General features: G+C 42.5%; 1 protein-coding gene across 1 annotated transcript in view; it reads left to right on the forward strand.

Moving 5' to 3' along the window:
• The window catches only part of mrc2 (mannose receptor, C-type 2), a 337,889-nt gene that overhangs the window by 155,959 nt on the left and 167,196 nt on the right, over window positions 1–14,734 (forward strand). Inside the window, exons 5-6 of the mRNA XM_087977928.1 lie at window positions 5,285–5,398; window positions 7,342–7,482. Of these exons, the coding sequence (XP_087834054.1) occupies window positions 5,285–5,398; window positions 7,342–7,482 (255 nt within the window). The remainder of the gene's footprint in view (window positions 1–5,284; window positions 5,399–7,341; window positions 7,483–14,734) is intronic.

A 14,734-nucleotide genomic window follows, 5' to 3' on the forward strand; every position in this document is an offset into this window, starting at 1 on the left:
TATAGTTTCAAATATGCCTCTCAGATGAGATGATAAACTAAAGCCCCCTCTGTCCTCCTGGGATTTACATAATTGCAAAGAAATGTTTGAATTAAATGCAGGAGTAGGCCATTCAGCCCTTTGACCTGCTCTGCCATTCAGTAAGATCTGATTGCGACCTCAACTCCATATTACCCCCAGTCCTCACAATACCCTTTCATTTGTTTGTTAGTCAAGATGTAAAAAATCCATGGGAACATTTTGAGTAAGAACTGGGAAGCTTTCCGCAATGTTTGTGCGCAAGATCTATCTCTTGTTCATTAGCCAACACAAAAAATATGATCTTGTCAATGTCATGTTACTCTTTGTAGGATCTTGCTGTGTGCAGCTTCCCTGCCACGTTTCCTCCTTGCACTGCAAAAAAACACCTCATTGGCTCTAAAGTGCTTTAGAATGTCCTGAGATTAGACAAGGTGCTATATAAATTTATTTTTTATTACATCTTTCATGAAATCTCTCCAATCAATGGGCCTATTGAGACAATGCAGGGAGCGGATGATTCAATTTGTATGTCTGTCACAGATGAAAGAAATAACTCATTTTTATTCAGCAGCTTTCAGGTATAGTAATGCTTCATGTCCAATATTATTACCTGAATATTTGCTGCTGTTCTGTAGAGAAACATAGCAACCAATTTTTACTCAGTGATGTTCCATAAACTGTAACAAGGTGAATACTTTTAACTGGTTTAGGTTGAACGTTGGCAAGACATTGGGGCAATTAAATCTTTTGTATCCACCTGATCAGGCAGATGAGGTTGCTATTGAAGTCCAGTCTGAAAATATTTGGAAAAATATAGCTCCTTTTGGTACTCCACTGAAATATTGACCTAGATTACTTGCTAAACACTCAACTGTCTGAGTCAGAGACATGACTGCTAACTAGAGAACCAAATTAATCCATAAGAGCATGGTGGCTCAGTTGTTAGCACTCCTGCCTCACAGCGTCAGGGACCGGGTTTGATTCCAGCTTCAGGTGGAGTTTACACAAGGTCTCTGTGTCTGTGTGGGTTTCCTCTGGATGTTGCAGTTTCTTCCCACAGTCCAAAGATGTGCAAGTTAGGTGGATTTTCTATGGGAAATGTGGGATTACAGGGATAAGGTAGAGGGGTGCATCTGGGTAGGATGCTGTTCGGAGGGTCGATGTGGACGCAATGGTTTGAATGGCCTGTTTCCACACGGTAGGGATTCAATGAAAGCAATCCTAGGATTACATCCTCAGTTTTGACCTCCTTTATAGTATACAAAGATATGCAAATACAAACAAGAAGCAAGAGTACACCACTGAGTCTTTTGATCCTGCTTCTTCATTCAATAAGATCATGGTCGATCTGATATCAACCTAAATTCTACATTCCAATAATCTTTTATCCTCTTGGAAATCAAAGCGCTTTTAGTTGTGCATTCAGTTTGCTCTTCGCTATCGCACTACTGCCAGGACTGTCAAGTGCATTCCCTAAGGAATCAACTTTGTATGGCTTTACTCCTGGAAATATTACGGTTTGGCCCTGATTCCCTCCTTTTTGACAAGCTTTTGCAGAATTTAGATCCTCTGAAAGAATATCATCAGTAAACGATGGAGGTGGCTCCATCTTAGTTACTGTTATGAGTCTTGAGGCTTTTTTGAGTGGAATGAACTCAGCTGTTTATTAAGATGGGATGCATGCAATTCCCAAAGTCTTTCAGTGGGAGGATTGGCCTTTGGAGGTGCAGCAGAGATGGAATGGCTTCATTTTTTGGAACTGTTTGCTGCTAATGCAATCCATTTGAAAGTTTTTAATAATAAACTGTCAGGAGGAACATCGTGTGCAAATTTTGAAAAAATCTTCTTCTAGCCGGTGTACATTTTACAACTTTCTGAGTGGTCTACTCCGAAAGCCGGGTTGGCAAATCCATGGTTGAACAACGATGATCCTGTACCAGACTGAACTAGAGACAAAATTTAAAAAAACGTTTTTTTCTCTTACTGGATCATTAATTTGTGGAATTCTCTTCCACAGAGAGCAGTAGAGACTTGGGCTGTTGAATTTATTCAGCGCCAAGTTAGATAGATCTTTTTAATAAACAAAGCAGTCAAGAGTAAGACAGTAAAGTAAAGTTCAAACCATAATCGGATCAGCCAAGATTTATATCGAGTTGGAAAGCAAGTTTGAAGGGCCAAATAGCCTATTTCAACTTCTATGTTCTGTGTTCCGAGAGCATCAACCAGTCTTTTTGACTCTTGCAATGCTAGCAACTGCTTCTACTGAGCTATGTAAATTGAGGAAAGGCAACTGGTGGGATTTGGACACAGGGGCTCCTATTGTATAAATTGTGGTCTCTTTGATAGTTCATGTTTCAATGTTTGTGTACCTTTCCAGTGTTTTCTATTCCACAGCAGGCCTCTGCCAGTCATGTGACCCACCTCAGCTAGAACTCTTGAGGGGGGCTGACCTGGAGCTGAAGGCTAGCTCCTGCCACAACCCAAGTTGGAAGGTTCCCATATTCTGAGTCACTTCCTCTGGCAATTGGCTGAGGGGAATGTCTTCAGGAGATGATACTTGCCAGAGTTTAGGCTGAGCGCCTGCAGTCTGATCCCTTAAGTTAATGCCTGCTTCAGTTTTATATATTTGCATTTGGAAGAGTAAAGGGCACTATTAATGTGTTCTTGTACTGCAGAAGAGCATTACTGATTGAAATATACTAACTCTTGACTCATTAATTGCTATCTGTCTGACTTTACAGTGGCATTAGTGAAAATTTCCAAACATCTTTGTTTTAAAGTGGATCCCAATTTCTCACATGTGGTGTGGGGAGATACATTCGAAGATTGGTGGTGTTGTGGATAGAGAGGAGGGCTGTTGTCGGCTGCAAAGGGACTTAGATATGATGCAGAGCTGGGCTGAGGAGTGGCAGATGGAGTTCAACCCTGTCAAGTGTGAGGTTGTCCATTTTGGAAGGACAAATAAGAATGCGGAATACAGGGTTAACGGTAGGGTTCTTAGTAAGGTGGAGGAGCAGAGGGATCTTGGGGTCTATGTTCATAGATCTTTGAAAGTTGCCACTCAGGTGGATAGAGCTTGTAAGAAGGCCTATGGTGGATGAGCGTTCATTAGCAGAGGGATTGAATTCAAGAGTCGTGAGGTGATGTTGCAGCTGTACAGGACCTTGGTAAGGCCACATTTGGAGTACTGTGTGCAGTTCTGGTCGCCTCACTTGGAGAGGGTGCAGAGGAAATTTACCAGGAAGTTGCCTGGAATGGAGAATAGGTCTTACGAGGATAGGTTGAGAGTGCTAGGCCTTTTCTCATTGGAACGGCGAAGGATGAGGGGTGACTTGATAGAGGTTTATAAGATGATCAGGGGAATAGATAGAGTAGACAGTCAGAGACCTTTTCCCCGGGTACAACAGAATGTTACAAGGGGACATAAATTTAAGGTGAAGGGTGGAAGGTATAGGGGGGATGTCAGGGGTAGGTTTTTTACCCAGAGAGTGGTGGGGGCATGGAATGCGCTGCCTGAGGGAGTGGCAGAGTCAGAGTCATTGGTGACCTTTAAGTGGCAATTGGATAGGTACATGGATAGGTGCTTAAGCTAGGACAAATGTTCGGCACAACATCGTGGGCCGAAGGGCCTGTTCTGTGCTGTATTGTTCTATGTTCTATATTCATAACCGAGGTTTCACTCTAAGCCACTAACTACCAACTGACCTTGCTCTCTACCATCCTCCTCAGTCAATGGAGCTCGGGTACTTGTCAAAGGAGAGAAAAGGATTATCGAGAAACTTGAGTCACTGTGTTCCTGGGCTTGGCCTAGTTCCAAGCTTCTTCCAGTTGTGATTTAAAAAGTGGTAATTTGTTTCAAGGCAGCATTTGAAAACTCCTAGAACTTGACAAAGCTTCGAGACATGATAGTATAATGGTTGTTATTGGACTATTAATTCCGTCCCAGCAGTTTGAAGATTTGGATGTGTAGGTAAAAAGCTGACTGTATAAGTTGCTTTTTAAAAAAGCTGTGAGATGCAGGTTTTTTATTACACAGAGTGCTTTGTGTGTACAATGAACTTCCAGAGGAAGTGGTGGATGCGGCTACAGTTACAAAGTTATAAATGTTTAAAAGATACTTAGATAAGTAGAGTCACAATATCATAGAAATGTATAGCACAAAAACAGACCCTTTGGTCTAACTCATCCATGCTGACCAGGTGTCCTAAATTAATCGAATCCCATTTGCCAGCACTTGGCCCATATCCCTCTAACCCTTCCTATTCATATACCAATCCAGATGCCTTTTAGATGTTACAATTATACAAGACTCCACCACTTCCTCTGACAGCTCATTCTATGCACACACCACACTCTGCATGAAAAGAAGTTTTCCCTTGGGTTCCTTTTAAATCTTTCCCCTCTCACCTTAAACCTATGCCGTCAAATTTTGGACTTGCCCACCCCAGGGATGAGATCTTGTCTATTTACCTTTTCCATGCCCCTCATGATTTTATAAACCTCTATGAGGCCACCCCTCAGCCTCTGATACTCCAGGAAAAATAGCCACAGCCTATTCAGCCTCTCCCTACAGCTCAAACCCTCCAACCCTGGCAATATCCTTGTAAATCTTTTCTGAACCCTTTCAAGTTTCACAACATCCTACATATAGCAGAAAAACCAGAACTGCAGACAGTACTTGAATAGGAAAGGATTGGAGCGATACAGGCCAAACATAGACAGGTGGGACTCGTCTATTTTGGGATTATGGTTGGATCAAAGGGTCTGTTTCCGTGTTGTATGACTCTATGAATACAAAGCTGTCAGATTGTCAACCTCCAAACAAACTGGTTTTCTCAAGCCCTTTAGGGGAGGAACCCTTCTGTCTTGTCTTGGTTTGGACAACATGTCCTCCAGACCCACATCTCTGTTGTTGACTTTTACATCCTATCTGAGGTGGCCTAGCTGCCACTCATTGTCTCTGGTCAATCCACTGCAGATACAGTGTGAATGCTGTCAGTACCCAGACTGTAGTGGTTTAAGAGGAAAGCTCACCCACCACCTTTTTGAGATCAGCTCGGGATCAATGATAAATGCCAGCAATGCCCTCTTCCTGAAAATGAATTTTTAAAAGTTGTGTACTGAGTGAGGCAGTGCTAGGAGAACCATCTCCATCTGAGTGATGGTGCCCACAAACGTTTGAGGTTAGTCTAAGTAGAGTGTCAAAATTCAGCAATTTTATTCTGAAGTTTTGCATTGTGATGTGAGTTGTCTTCTTCTCTAGGTCTCCTGACTGGTTATAGTGCTACTCTGTGGATTGGCCTGAATGATTTGGATATTGATGGTGGCTGGCAATGGTCTGATGGATCACCACTGAAATACCTCAACTGGGAAAGGGGTAATTATTACGATCAATATTAAGTAACTCTTGGTTGACTCTTCTTCACGTACACGCCCTCAGCTTAAATTGTTTCGCTGCCAACATGCATTGTCTGTTCTTCTGCTCCATAGTCAATCACTGTTTTGTATTTCAGTTTTACAGTTGCTTTCCCAAAATGTAGTATTTCATTTGTTTCTTTTTGCTACTGTCATCTACCTGTCCAATCCACTAATTTGCCTGTGTCCTACCGTAAAAGATCTTACTCCATTTACTCTATGCTATAATTATCGGCCAACTTCACTATCATTCTTTTCCACTGTATCCAAATCCTTTATATAAATGAGTGAACAAAAAGGACAAAGTCAAAATTCCTGTGGAACTCCATTACCGACTTCTGATGAATCTAGGAAGCACGCTTTCTATATTGGTGCGACTGCATTCCATATGTATTTATTCTTGTAGCAAGTCTCTTCATGGCACTTTATCAAATTCCTTTCGAAAATTTGAATTCTGGAATTAAGGGTACAGTGATGACCATGAATCCATTGTTGATTGTGGGGAAAAATCCATCTGGTTCTCTCATGCTGTTTAGGGGAGGAAACTGCCATCCTTACATGGTCTCGCCTACATGTGACTCCAGCCCCACAACATTGGGGTTAATGCTCAACTGCCCTCTGGGTAATTTGGGATGGGCGATAAATGGTCAGCAATGCCTACATTGTGTGAATAAATACATTTTAAAAAATCATGATGTACTAAAATTATTCAATCATGAATGGCCTGCCCTTTGTCAATCCATGGTAATTATTCTAATTAAGCCCATACCTTTCACCAAGTATATCCTGCATTATAAATTGTGGAATCTTATCCACAAACTCACCTCCAAATTGCAGGCTTATTCCTTTATCACAACTCTCCTTAAACAGTAGCCAATTTCCCCGCTCCAGTCCCATGCCTAGAGATTTTTGGAAAACTGCAGTTGATGTCTATGCTTTAGTTTCAGCCTTCTGGAAACATCCACTTGGGTTGGTAAATTCTACTTTTTATTCAATAAGATGTTTGTCCTGAATATCTAATTTCAGGAGAGGCTGTTCTACATTCTTCTCCGATACTCCAACAACTTCAATTCCACCGACCCTTTTCCAAACTTTTACTGAAGAAATTTGTCAGCTCCCTCAATCAAGAGACCCTCATTTACCCTTGAGAGTGTCACGCTTTCTGTTTATTACTCTTTTCATTAAAGTGCACTTTATAAAGACCCAAGGATGATGTGTCCACCAGTACACAGCTCAAGTGACCACTCTGTAGATGAGCCCAGGCAACAAAAAGAACATCTCAGGCTGTCAGAAGAGGATTGAGGACTGTGCTTGGTTTTTGCTGCTGTCACAATATCAGTTTTCAGACATTCCTTGTTGCTTGTGCACAGAAATGGCGATCAGCCTTGTACCAAACAGATCAAAGGTGTGTCTAAACAACTCTTCCCAAATTAATTCTCTCTGTCTCTCTCAGCTTTCTTGATTCTTCAATCTGTCATTCTCTCTCCCTGGCTTTCTGCCTATTGCCCGCTCCTCCCCCAAGCCTCAGGAGCACTCTTCATTTCTCATAATTAATCTGATCCTAGTTACTCCTAGGGTGTGATAACTGATGACATTTATCCTTGTGTTACTTGACCAACTTGATCAACTGCTTAAGTTGCAACAGGAATCGTTGGATAGCAGTGATTCTATTTGCCCTCCATCTGGCTGCTGCTAAGGATGTTTATACTCCCAGTGCTGTCAAGTGGGAGGTTTGCTTTTTACTCAGACTGCTGAATATGTATCACTTTGTTTGGTGGGGGTGTGGTTTAGAGAACGTAATATTCAGTGTAGTCATTTTAGAGACTGCCACAAATCTATAACACATCTGGTCTATGCCTAGGTTCAGCACAAATTTCTGGTGTTTTCTTTTCCACTCTGTCATAGACCAACCTGCAAACTCATTTGAGGAAAACTGTGGAGTTATCAGGACAGAATCTTCCGGAAGATGGCAGAATAAAGACTGTGGCATTGCTCGGCCGTATGTCTGCAAGAAAAAGCCGAAGACCAAGGATTCCACAACCAAAGGTAGGGATGTCACGAGATGTGCAAGCTCCACACTAGCATGCATTCCAGTGGTGGAAGTTCAACAGATCTGAATATGCAAATTCACTGGGAGCTAACATACAAAGAATCCAAAAGTCTTCTAAAAGCATGTAAATAGCAATTGAGTGGAAGAGAAAATGAGGGCTCGATTAGAGACTAAGGGTCCTGTGAAAGAGGGACAAACAAAACCCAAGAATCCTGGGAGAAAGCTGTCTGCTGTTAAATGGTTTCTATGAGGCTGAACAAGGAAAGAAAAAAGTCTTAACAGAATTAAGAGTGTTAGCTCATTGAGAAGTTGCTATGGGTCAGCTGAAGAGCAATGCCGAGTGCAAGAATCAAGAGTGGTGAGTTGATTAACGAGGACAGATCTTGTTTTTGGCTAGTGTAACAGTTAAAGAATCTCCTGACTTGATTGTATATTATGATTGTAGGTTAAAGAGTTGTATGTCTGTGCTGCATTGCTGGAGATCTGTGGTACATTGTGAGAACTGTGTTTGATTTGAATGAAAGCAGATGGTATTTTGGCAACACCACAAATATAGCAAATATGATGTCCTGAAGCGACCCAACTTCCTGAAGGAGAATTGAACTTGGAGAAAGTTTCCTGTACCCTTGGCATGGTGCTGTATGAAAGGAATGATGTTAGCTGCCCTAGTTGATTAGATGCTTTCCTCAGTGTGATACTGAATCATCAAATTGGAGCATCCCAGAATTGTACGAAATCCTACCTTGCTCTTACAATAACAATATAGATAGTGAATTGGCTGTGTGACAGGAAACAGAGTATTGTGGTTAATGGAGACTTTTCAGACTGGAGGATGGTCTGAAGATTTCCCCAGGAGGCCAGGGTGGGACCCTTACTTTTCCTAATATATATTAATAATCTCGACTTTGCTGTGAAATCTGCACTTTTTAAAATTTTTAGATGACACTAAACTTGGTGTGAATACTGAGGAAAGTAATGTAGAGTGTCAGAAGGACAATGGAATAGTTAATGGAGTGGGCCAACAAGTAGCAAATGGCATTCAACGTGGAGGAATGATAGTTAATTCATTTTAGCAAGATGTGGAGAAATAATATAAAATGAGGGGTACAACTGTAAAAGGGGTATAGCAGCAGAGTTGTATATGTATGTAAGTCATTGAAGGTGATCGGAGAGGTGCGGAGAGCAGTTAATAAAACATGCAGTGTTCTGGGCTTTGTTAATCAGGGTATAGATGACAAGAGAATGGAGGTTGTGATGAACTTGTATAAGGCACTATTGTAGCTTCAGCTGCAGCATTGTATCCAGTTCTGAGCACTACACTTTAAGGAAGATGTGATGGCATTGAAGAGAGTGCAGACAAGATTCGTGAGAATAGTTCCAGAATGAGGAACTTCAGTAAGGAAGATAGGTCGGAGAAGTTGGGTCTGATTTTTTCTAGTTGAATGAAGACTGAGAGGAAATTTTGTTGAGGTAGAGAGGGAGAAACTATCCACACTTCTGAAAATATTGGGAAGGAGAGGACACAGATTTAAAGTAAAAGAGCAAAGGTGGTATGAGAAGAAACTTCTGTGCAGCAACTAGCTGGTGCCTAGAGTGGTGGAAGTAAGTTTACTCAAGACATTTAAAAGATAATTATTAGAAAAGCAACAATGTGCAAGCTTATGGAAAGTAGGAAAATGAGACTAAGTGAATTGCTTATCACAGGGTTGCTGCAGGCATGATGGACTGAAAGGCCTCCTCCTACACTGTAGCAATTCTATGATTTTGAATGTAGTATTTTACAAGGGATTTGGAGCTCACACTAATTGTTTGCAATGTATCTTTTATTACCGCATAGGATAGATTGACACATTAGTGTTTATGAGCTTTATTTCCCTCTCTTTCCCTTATTCTCTTCTTTCTTTATCTTGTTAATTTATTAGCAAGTTAGGTTTTAGATTCTAGTTTCCCTTAATATCTACTCACTCAAAGTGTCTTGTTCATTGTACTGCCTGACAGAAATCTCTCTCCTGTCTGAACTTACTCTTGGAAAAAGTGACTTCTCAGATGGAATCGTTCTCTTCTACTTTAGATCTTGTGCTGTGTGGAATCTCATTGACTTTCTCATTCCTTTTTTCCCGATTCTCCATCTTGTGAAAACATTCTGTTTTTTTGACGTAAATGATTATCTATAACAACACTCGCTCATGTGCAGACGTGGCTTGTGAAGTCACCTAGACAGAGGACGAAGCTGTATGTGCCTTTGGTATCACCAGGCTGGCTGCATTGGGACAGGGAAGCAATGATGGAAGTCACCAAAACAGTGCTTCTCCTCTCCGCGAGTGTCTTTGGCTGGTGCTCCTTTCAGCATCTCATCGCCTGGACCTCACCAGCTGATTTACCACATGAGGAAGGGCCTTCCTAGGGGCTGTGTCCTGGGCTGGGCTGTCCGTGCATGTGTTCCCCGCTCTCTCCACCACACCCCAACCCATCCCCCCCCCAACTCCCAGTCCCCATTCAATTCCTCTTATCTCCCTCCCCATCACCGCCAGTGGCCCCACCCCCCAGCGCCAGCAACTATTGACCATCCCTTGTTGCCCTTGAGAAAAGGTGTTGAATTGGCTGCTTGAACCGCTGCAGTCCATGTGCTCTAGGTAGACTCATGTGCCCTTATAGAGAGAATTCCAGCACTTTGACCCAGTGACAGTGAAGGAATGGGGATGTACAGAAGAACCTCGATTATCTGAATACCAATTATCCAAAAATCGGATTATCCGAAGGAGATCTCGATGGAAACATTACATCAAAGACGTGTTTCCAACAGAGATCACGTCTTCTGTTTACAGTGATTAAACAGACAGTGTCTCTAACTGACTGACCTCCCGCCCTCTCTCTCCCACAGTTTTCCTGGAGTTCTACACAGGGGTGTATTCTGAACCCCACCCTAACATAACCTCTCCAACACTGTCCTGTACAAGGCAAAGGTGGAACCTGTCCAGAAGTTGCAATAAAAAGTTGTGTGTGTGGCTGTGTGTGTGCGTGTGCTATTTGGAGATTTACCCCACAAAGGCAGCAGCAGCAGCAGCAGCAGAAGACTTGTTGCTGGTGTGCAGTCTGGCTGCCCCGGAGAGGGGGCGGGTGTGTACGGGGTTGGTAGCAAGCGGGGAGCGGTGTTTGACGGGGTTCAGGCGGCGGGGAGGTGTTGGGCCAGGGTCGGTATTGGACGGGGGGGGGTGGGGGGGAGAGGTGTTGGGAGCGCAGGGCATGTTGGACAGGGTTGGGGGTGGGGGAGGTGTTGGACGGGGTGGGGAGACAGGGCCTCGCATGCTGTGTGCTACTGCAGTCTCCTGAACAAGAAGACTTTAACTCTAAGCCCCAGAGGAAAGGCATTTAATCGATTAACCGAATAATCGATTATCAAATAGTGCCCATCCATCATGTTTGGATAATCAAGGTTCCCCTGTATTTCCAAGTCAGGATGGTGAGTGACTTGGAGAGAAACTTGAAAATGGTGATGTTCCCATGTCCAGCTGCTGTTGTCCTTCAAGATGGAAGTGGTCATATGTTTCGAAGGTGCTATTAATGATCTTTGGTGAGCTCCTGCAGTGCATTTTGTGGATAGTACACACTGCTGCTACTGAGTATCGGTGCTGGAGGGAGTGGATATTTGTGAATATAGTTCCAGTCAAGTGGGCTGCAATATCCTGGATGGAGTTGAGCTTCCTTAGTGTTGTTGAAGCTGAATCCATTCAGGCAAGGGGGGAGTATTCTATCAAACTCCTGACTTGTGCCTTGCAGATAGTGAATAGGTTTTGGGGAGTCAGGAGGTGAGTAATTTGCTGCAGTATTCCTAGTTTCTGACCTGCTTTTGTAGCCGATGTATTTAAATGGTGAGTCCTGTTCAGTTTCTAGTCTATGGTAATCCAGGAGACGTTGATAGTGGGGGATTCATTGATGATAATGCTATTGGATGTCAAGAAGTGTGGTTAGATTGTCTCTTATTGGAGATCATAATTGTGCAGGATTTGTGTGGCATGAATATTACTTGGCACTCTTCAGTCCAAACCTGGATATTGTCGAGATCTTGTTGTGTCTGAACATGGACTGCTTCAATATCTGGGATGTCTTGAATGGTGCTGAATATTGTGCAATCATCGGTGAATAACCCCAGTCGTGACTTTATGATGGAGGGAAGATCATTGATGGAGCAGCATCAATGCTGCTTCTGAGGAACTCCTGCAGATATGTCCTGGAGCTGGGATGCCTGACCTTCTACAATCACAAACATCTTCCTATGTGCTAGATACAGGCAGACAACCCTTTATCCGAAATCCCGAAATCTGAAAAGCTCCAAAGTCCAAAGGTTTTGTTGTGAAGTTTTTTTCTCATTAACAAGGTTGTTTGGCATTAACCCAAGTCAACACCCACTCGATGTGTGTCACTCAGATGAGACATCGGGGGTGTGTGGCCCAGCACTGGCAGGTCTCAATTCTGTGGGCGGCATGGTGGCACAGTGGGCGGCACGGTGGCACAGTGGTTAGCACTGCTGCCTCGCAGCGCCAGAGACCCGGGTTCAATTCCCGCCTCTGGCGACTGACTGTGTGGAGTTTGCACGTTCTCCCCGTGTCTGCGTGGGTTTCCTCCGGGTGCTCCAGTTTCCTCCCACAATCCAAAGATGTGCAGCTCAGGTGAATTGGCCATGCTAAATTGCCCGTAGTGTTAGGTAAGGGGTAAATGTAGGGGTATGGGTGGGTTGCGCTTCGGCGGGTCGGTGTGGACTTGTTGGGCCGAAGGGCCTGTTTCCACACTGTAATGTAATCTAATCTAATCTGTCTCCAAGGCCCGTTTTATTCCGTCAGTCTGCTCGGTAAGATTTTTAAAAATTTCGCCATCAAACTGTCACTTTTTCTGAAATTCAAAAAATTCTGAATTCCAAAAACCAGCTGGTCCAAAGCATTTCGGATAAAGGATTGTGCACCTGTATTTATATAATCCATTTGAAATAGACATTTTATAAAAAGGTTATATCATCTGTAGATAAAGTTACGAATGATTGAAAGATAAAGTGCACAATGCTGCAAAGGTTAATAGTAGCTTAGAAAATTCAGAGAGGTTTAGAGGCCAGCAAAGTATGTTTACAAAAAAGTGCAAGAGAATGAGAGTAGACTTGTGAGCGAAATAAGAAAAGGCAATAAAAACTAATGCAAGTAGCTAAAGTAAACGGTCTTTTGCAGGGTGGCTTAATAAGGGGACAGTAGATAATGGCATAGAATTTTGAATGAGTATTTTGTATCTAAATTAACAGTAGAAGATACAAAGAGTATCCCAGTAATATTGGAATATCAAGAAGCAAATAAAGGAAGGAGCTTGAAATGATCAAAATCAGTAGTAATATTACTAGTGAGACTTAAGACTTGACAAGTGTTTGCAGCTGATCCCTGGATCCTCGAGGAAGCGAGGAGGTATTAGATCCATTGATGGTAATTTTCCAAAATTCCCATCATTCTGAAGTGGTCCGTGCGCATAAACTACAAATCATAGAATCTCTACAATGTGGAAGCAGGCCATTCAGCCCATCAAGTCCACACCAATCCTTCAAAGAGCATGACCCATCCTGACCTAAACCCTTACCCTATCCTTGTAACTCTGCATTTCCTATATCCAATCCCTCTAACCTGCACATCCCTGGACTATAGGAGGAAACCGGAGCACCTGGAGGAAACTCTCACAGATGCAGGGAGAATGTACAATTTCCACAGAGACAGTCACGTTAACCACTATAAAGCACCATGCTGCCCTCATGTAACACTGTTCTAGAAAGCAGGGATATAGAAAGCAGGAAACTAAACTAGGTTGGCTATTTATCTGTGGTAAAACTCAAGAATCCATAATGAAGACAGTAGCAGCAGAACATTTTAGGCAGAATCAGTTGGTTTTCTGAAAGGGAAATCATTTTAGAAAAATTCATTTGAGCTATTTGAAGGTGTAATAAGCAGAGTGGACACAGGGAAGACATTTGATTTTTTAATCATTCATGCAATTTGGGCATCATTGGCTAGCCAGCATTTATTGCCCATCCCTAGCTGTCCTTGAGAAGGTGGTGCTGAGCTGCCTCCTTGACCTACTGCAATCCGTTTGGTATTGGTACATCTACAATGCTATTAGGAAAGGAGTTCTAGGGTTTTGAACCCCCGTGACATTGAAGGAACAGAAATGTACTTCCAGGTCAAAAATCAAACGATACCAGGCAACAGGTTTATTTGAAATTGCAAGCTTTCGGAGCTCTGCTTCTTCCACAGGCATGGTGTGATAGAGCTGAATGAGATACAGTATTAATAAGCAAAAAGTTAACAACTTTAAAACTAGATGCCCTTATTGAATCCTTTAATCAATTAGGAGGTAGACTGCTGATTAAAATCCAGATACCTACTAGAGAAGGTGCAAAACTTGACCTATTGTTGGGAAATAAGGCAAAGCAAGTGGCTGAGGTGTCAGTGGGAGAGCAATTGGGGCCAGTGACCATAATTCTATTAGTTTTAAAACAGTGATGGAAAGGGATAGACTGGATCTAAAAGTTAAAGTTCTAAATTGGAGGAAGGCCAATTTTGACAGTATTAAGCAAGGACTGTTGAAAGTTGATTGGGAGCAGATGTTCACACGTAAAGGGACAAAGAAAATTGGAAGCCTTCACATATGAGATTATGAGAGTCAAAAGACAGTATGTTTCTGTTAGGGTGAAAGCCAAGGCTGATAGATGACTAGAGAAATTGAGGTTATGGTCAAGAAAAAGAAAGAAACATATGTCAGATATAGATAGCAGAGAATCCTTAGAAGAATACAAAGGCAATACTTAAGAGGGAAGTCAGGAGGGCATAAAATGGGACATGAGATAAGGGATTTTATATATTCATTCAGCACAAAATGGTAATGAGGGGGATCAAAGCTCAACAAGGCAGCCTATGTGCAGAACAGCAGGAAATGGGGGAGGATACTAAACAAGTATTTTGCATCACTGTTTACTGTGGAGAAGAACATGGAAGATACAGAATGTGGAAAAATAGATGGTGACAGTTTCAAATATGTTGATATTACAGAGGAAGAGGTGCTATATGTCTTAAAATGCATAAAGGTGGATAAATTCCCAAGACCTGATCAGGTGTACCTTAAAACTCTGTGGGAAGCTAGGGAAGTGATTGCTGAGATATTTGCATTATTGGTAGTCACAGGTGAGGTGCTAGAAGACTGGAGGTTCGCTAACGTGGTACCAAT

The sequence above is a fragment of the Chiloscyllium plagiosum genome, unplaced genomic scaffold (genome assembly GCF_037043375.1).
Source record: "Chiloscyllium plagiosum isolate Xiang-an unplaced genomic scaffold, Cpla_swu_hap1 HiC_scaffold_32, whole genome shotgun sequence".
Lineage (NCBI taxonomy): Eukaryota > Metazoa > Chordata > Chondrichthyes > Orectolobiformes > Hemiscylliidae > Chiloscyllium > Chiloscyllium plagiosum.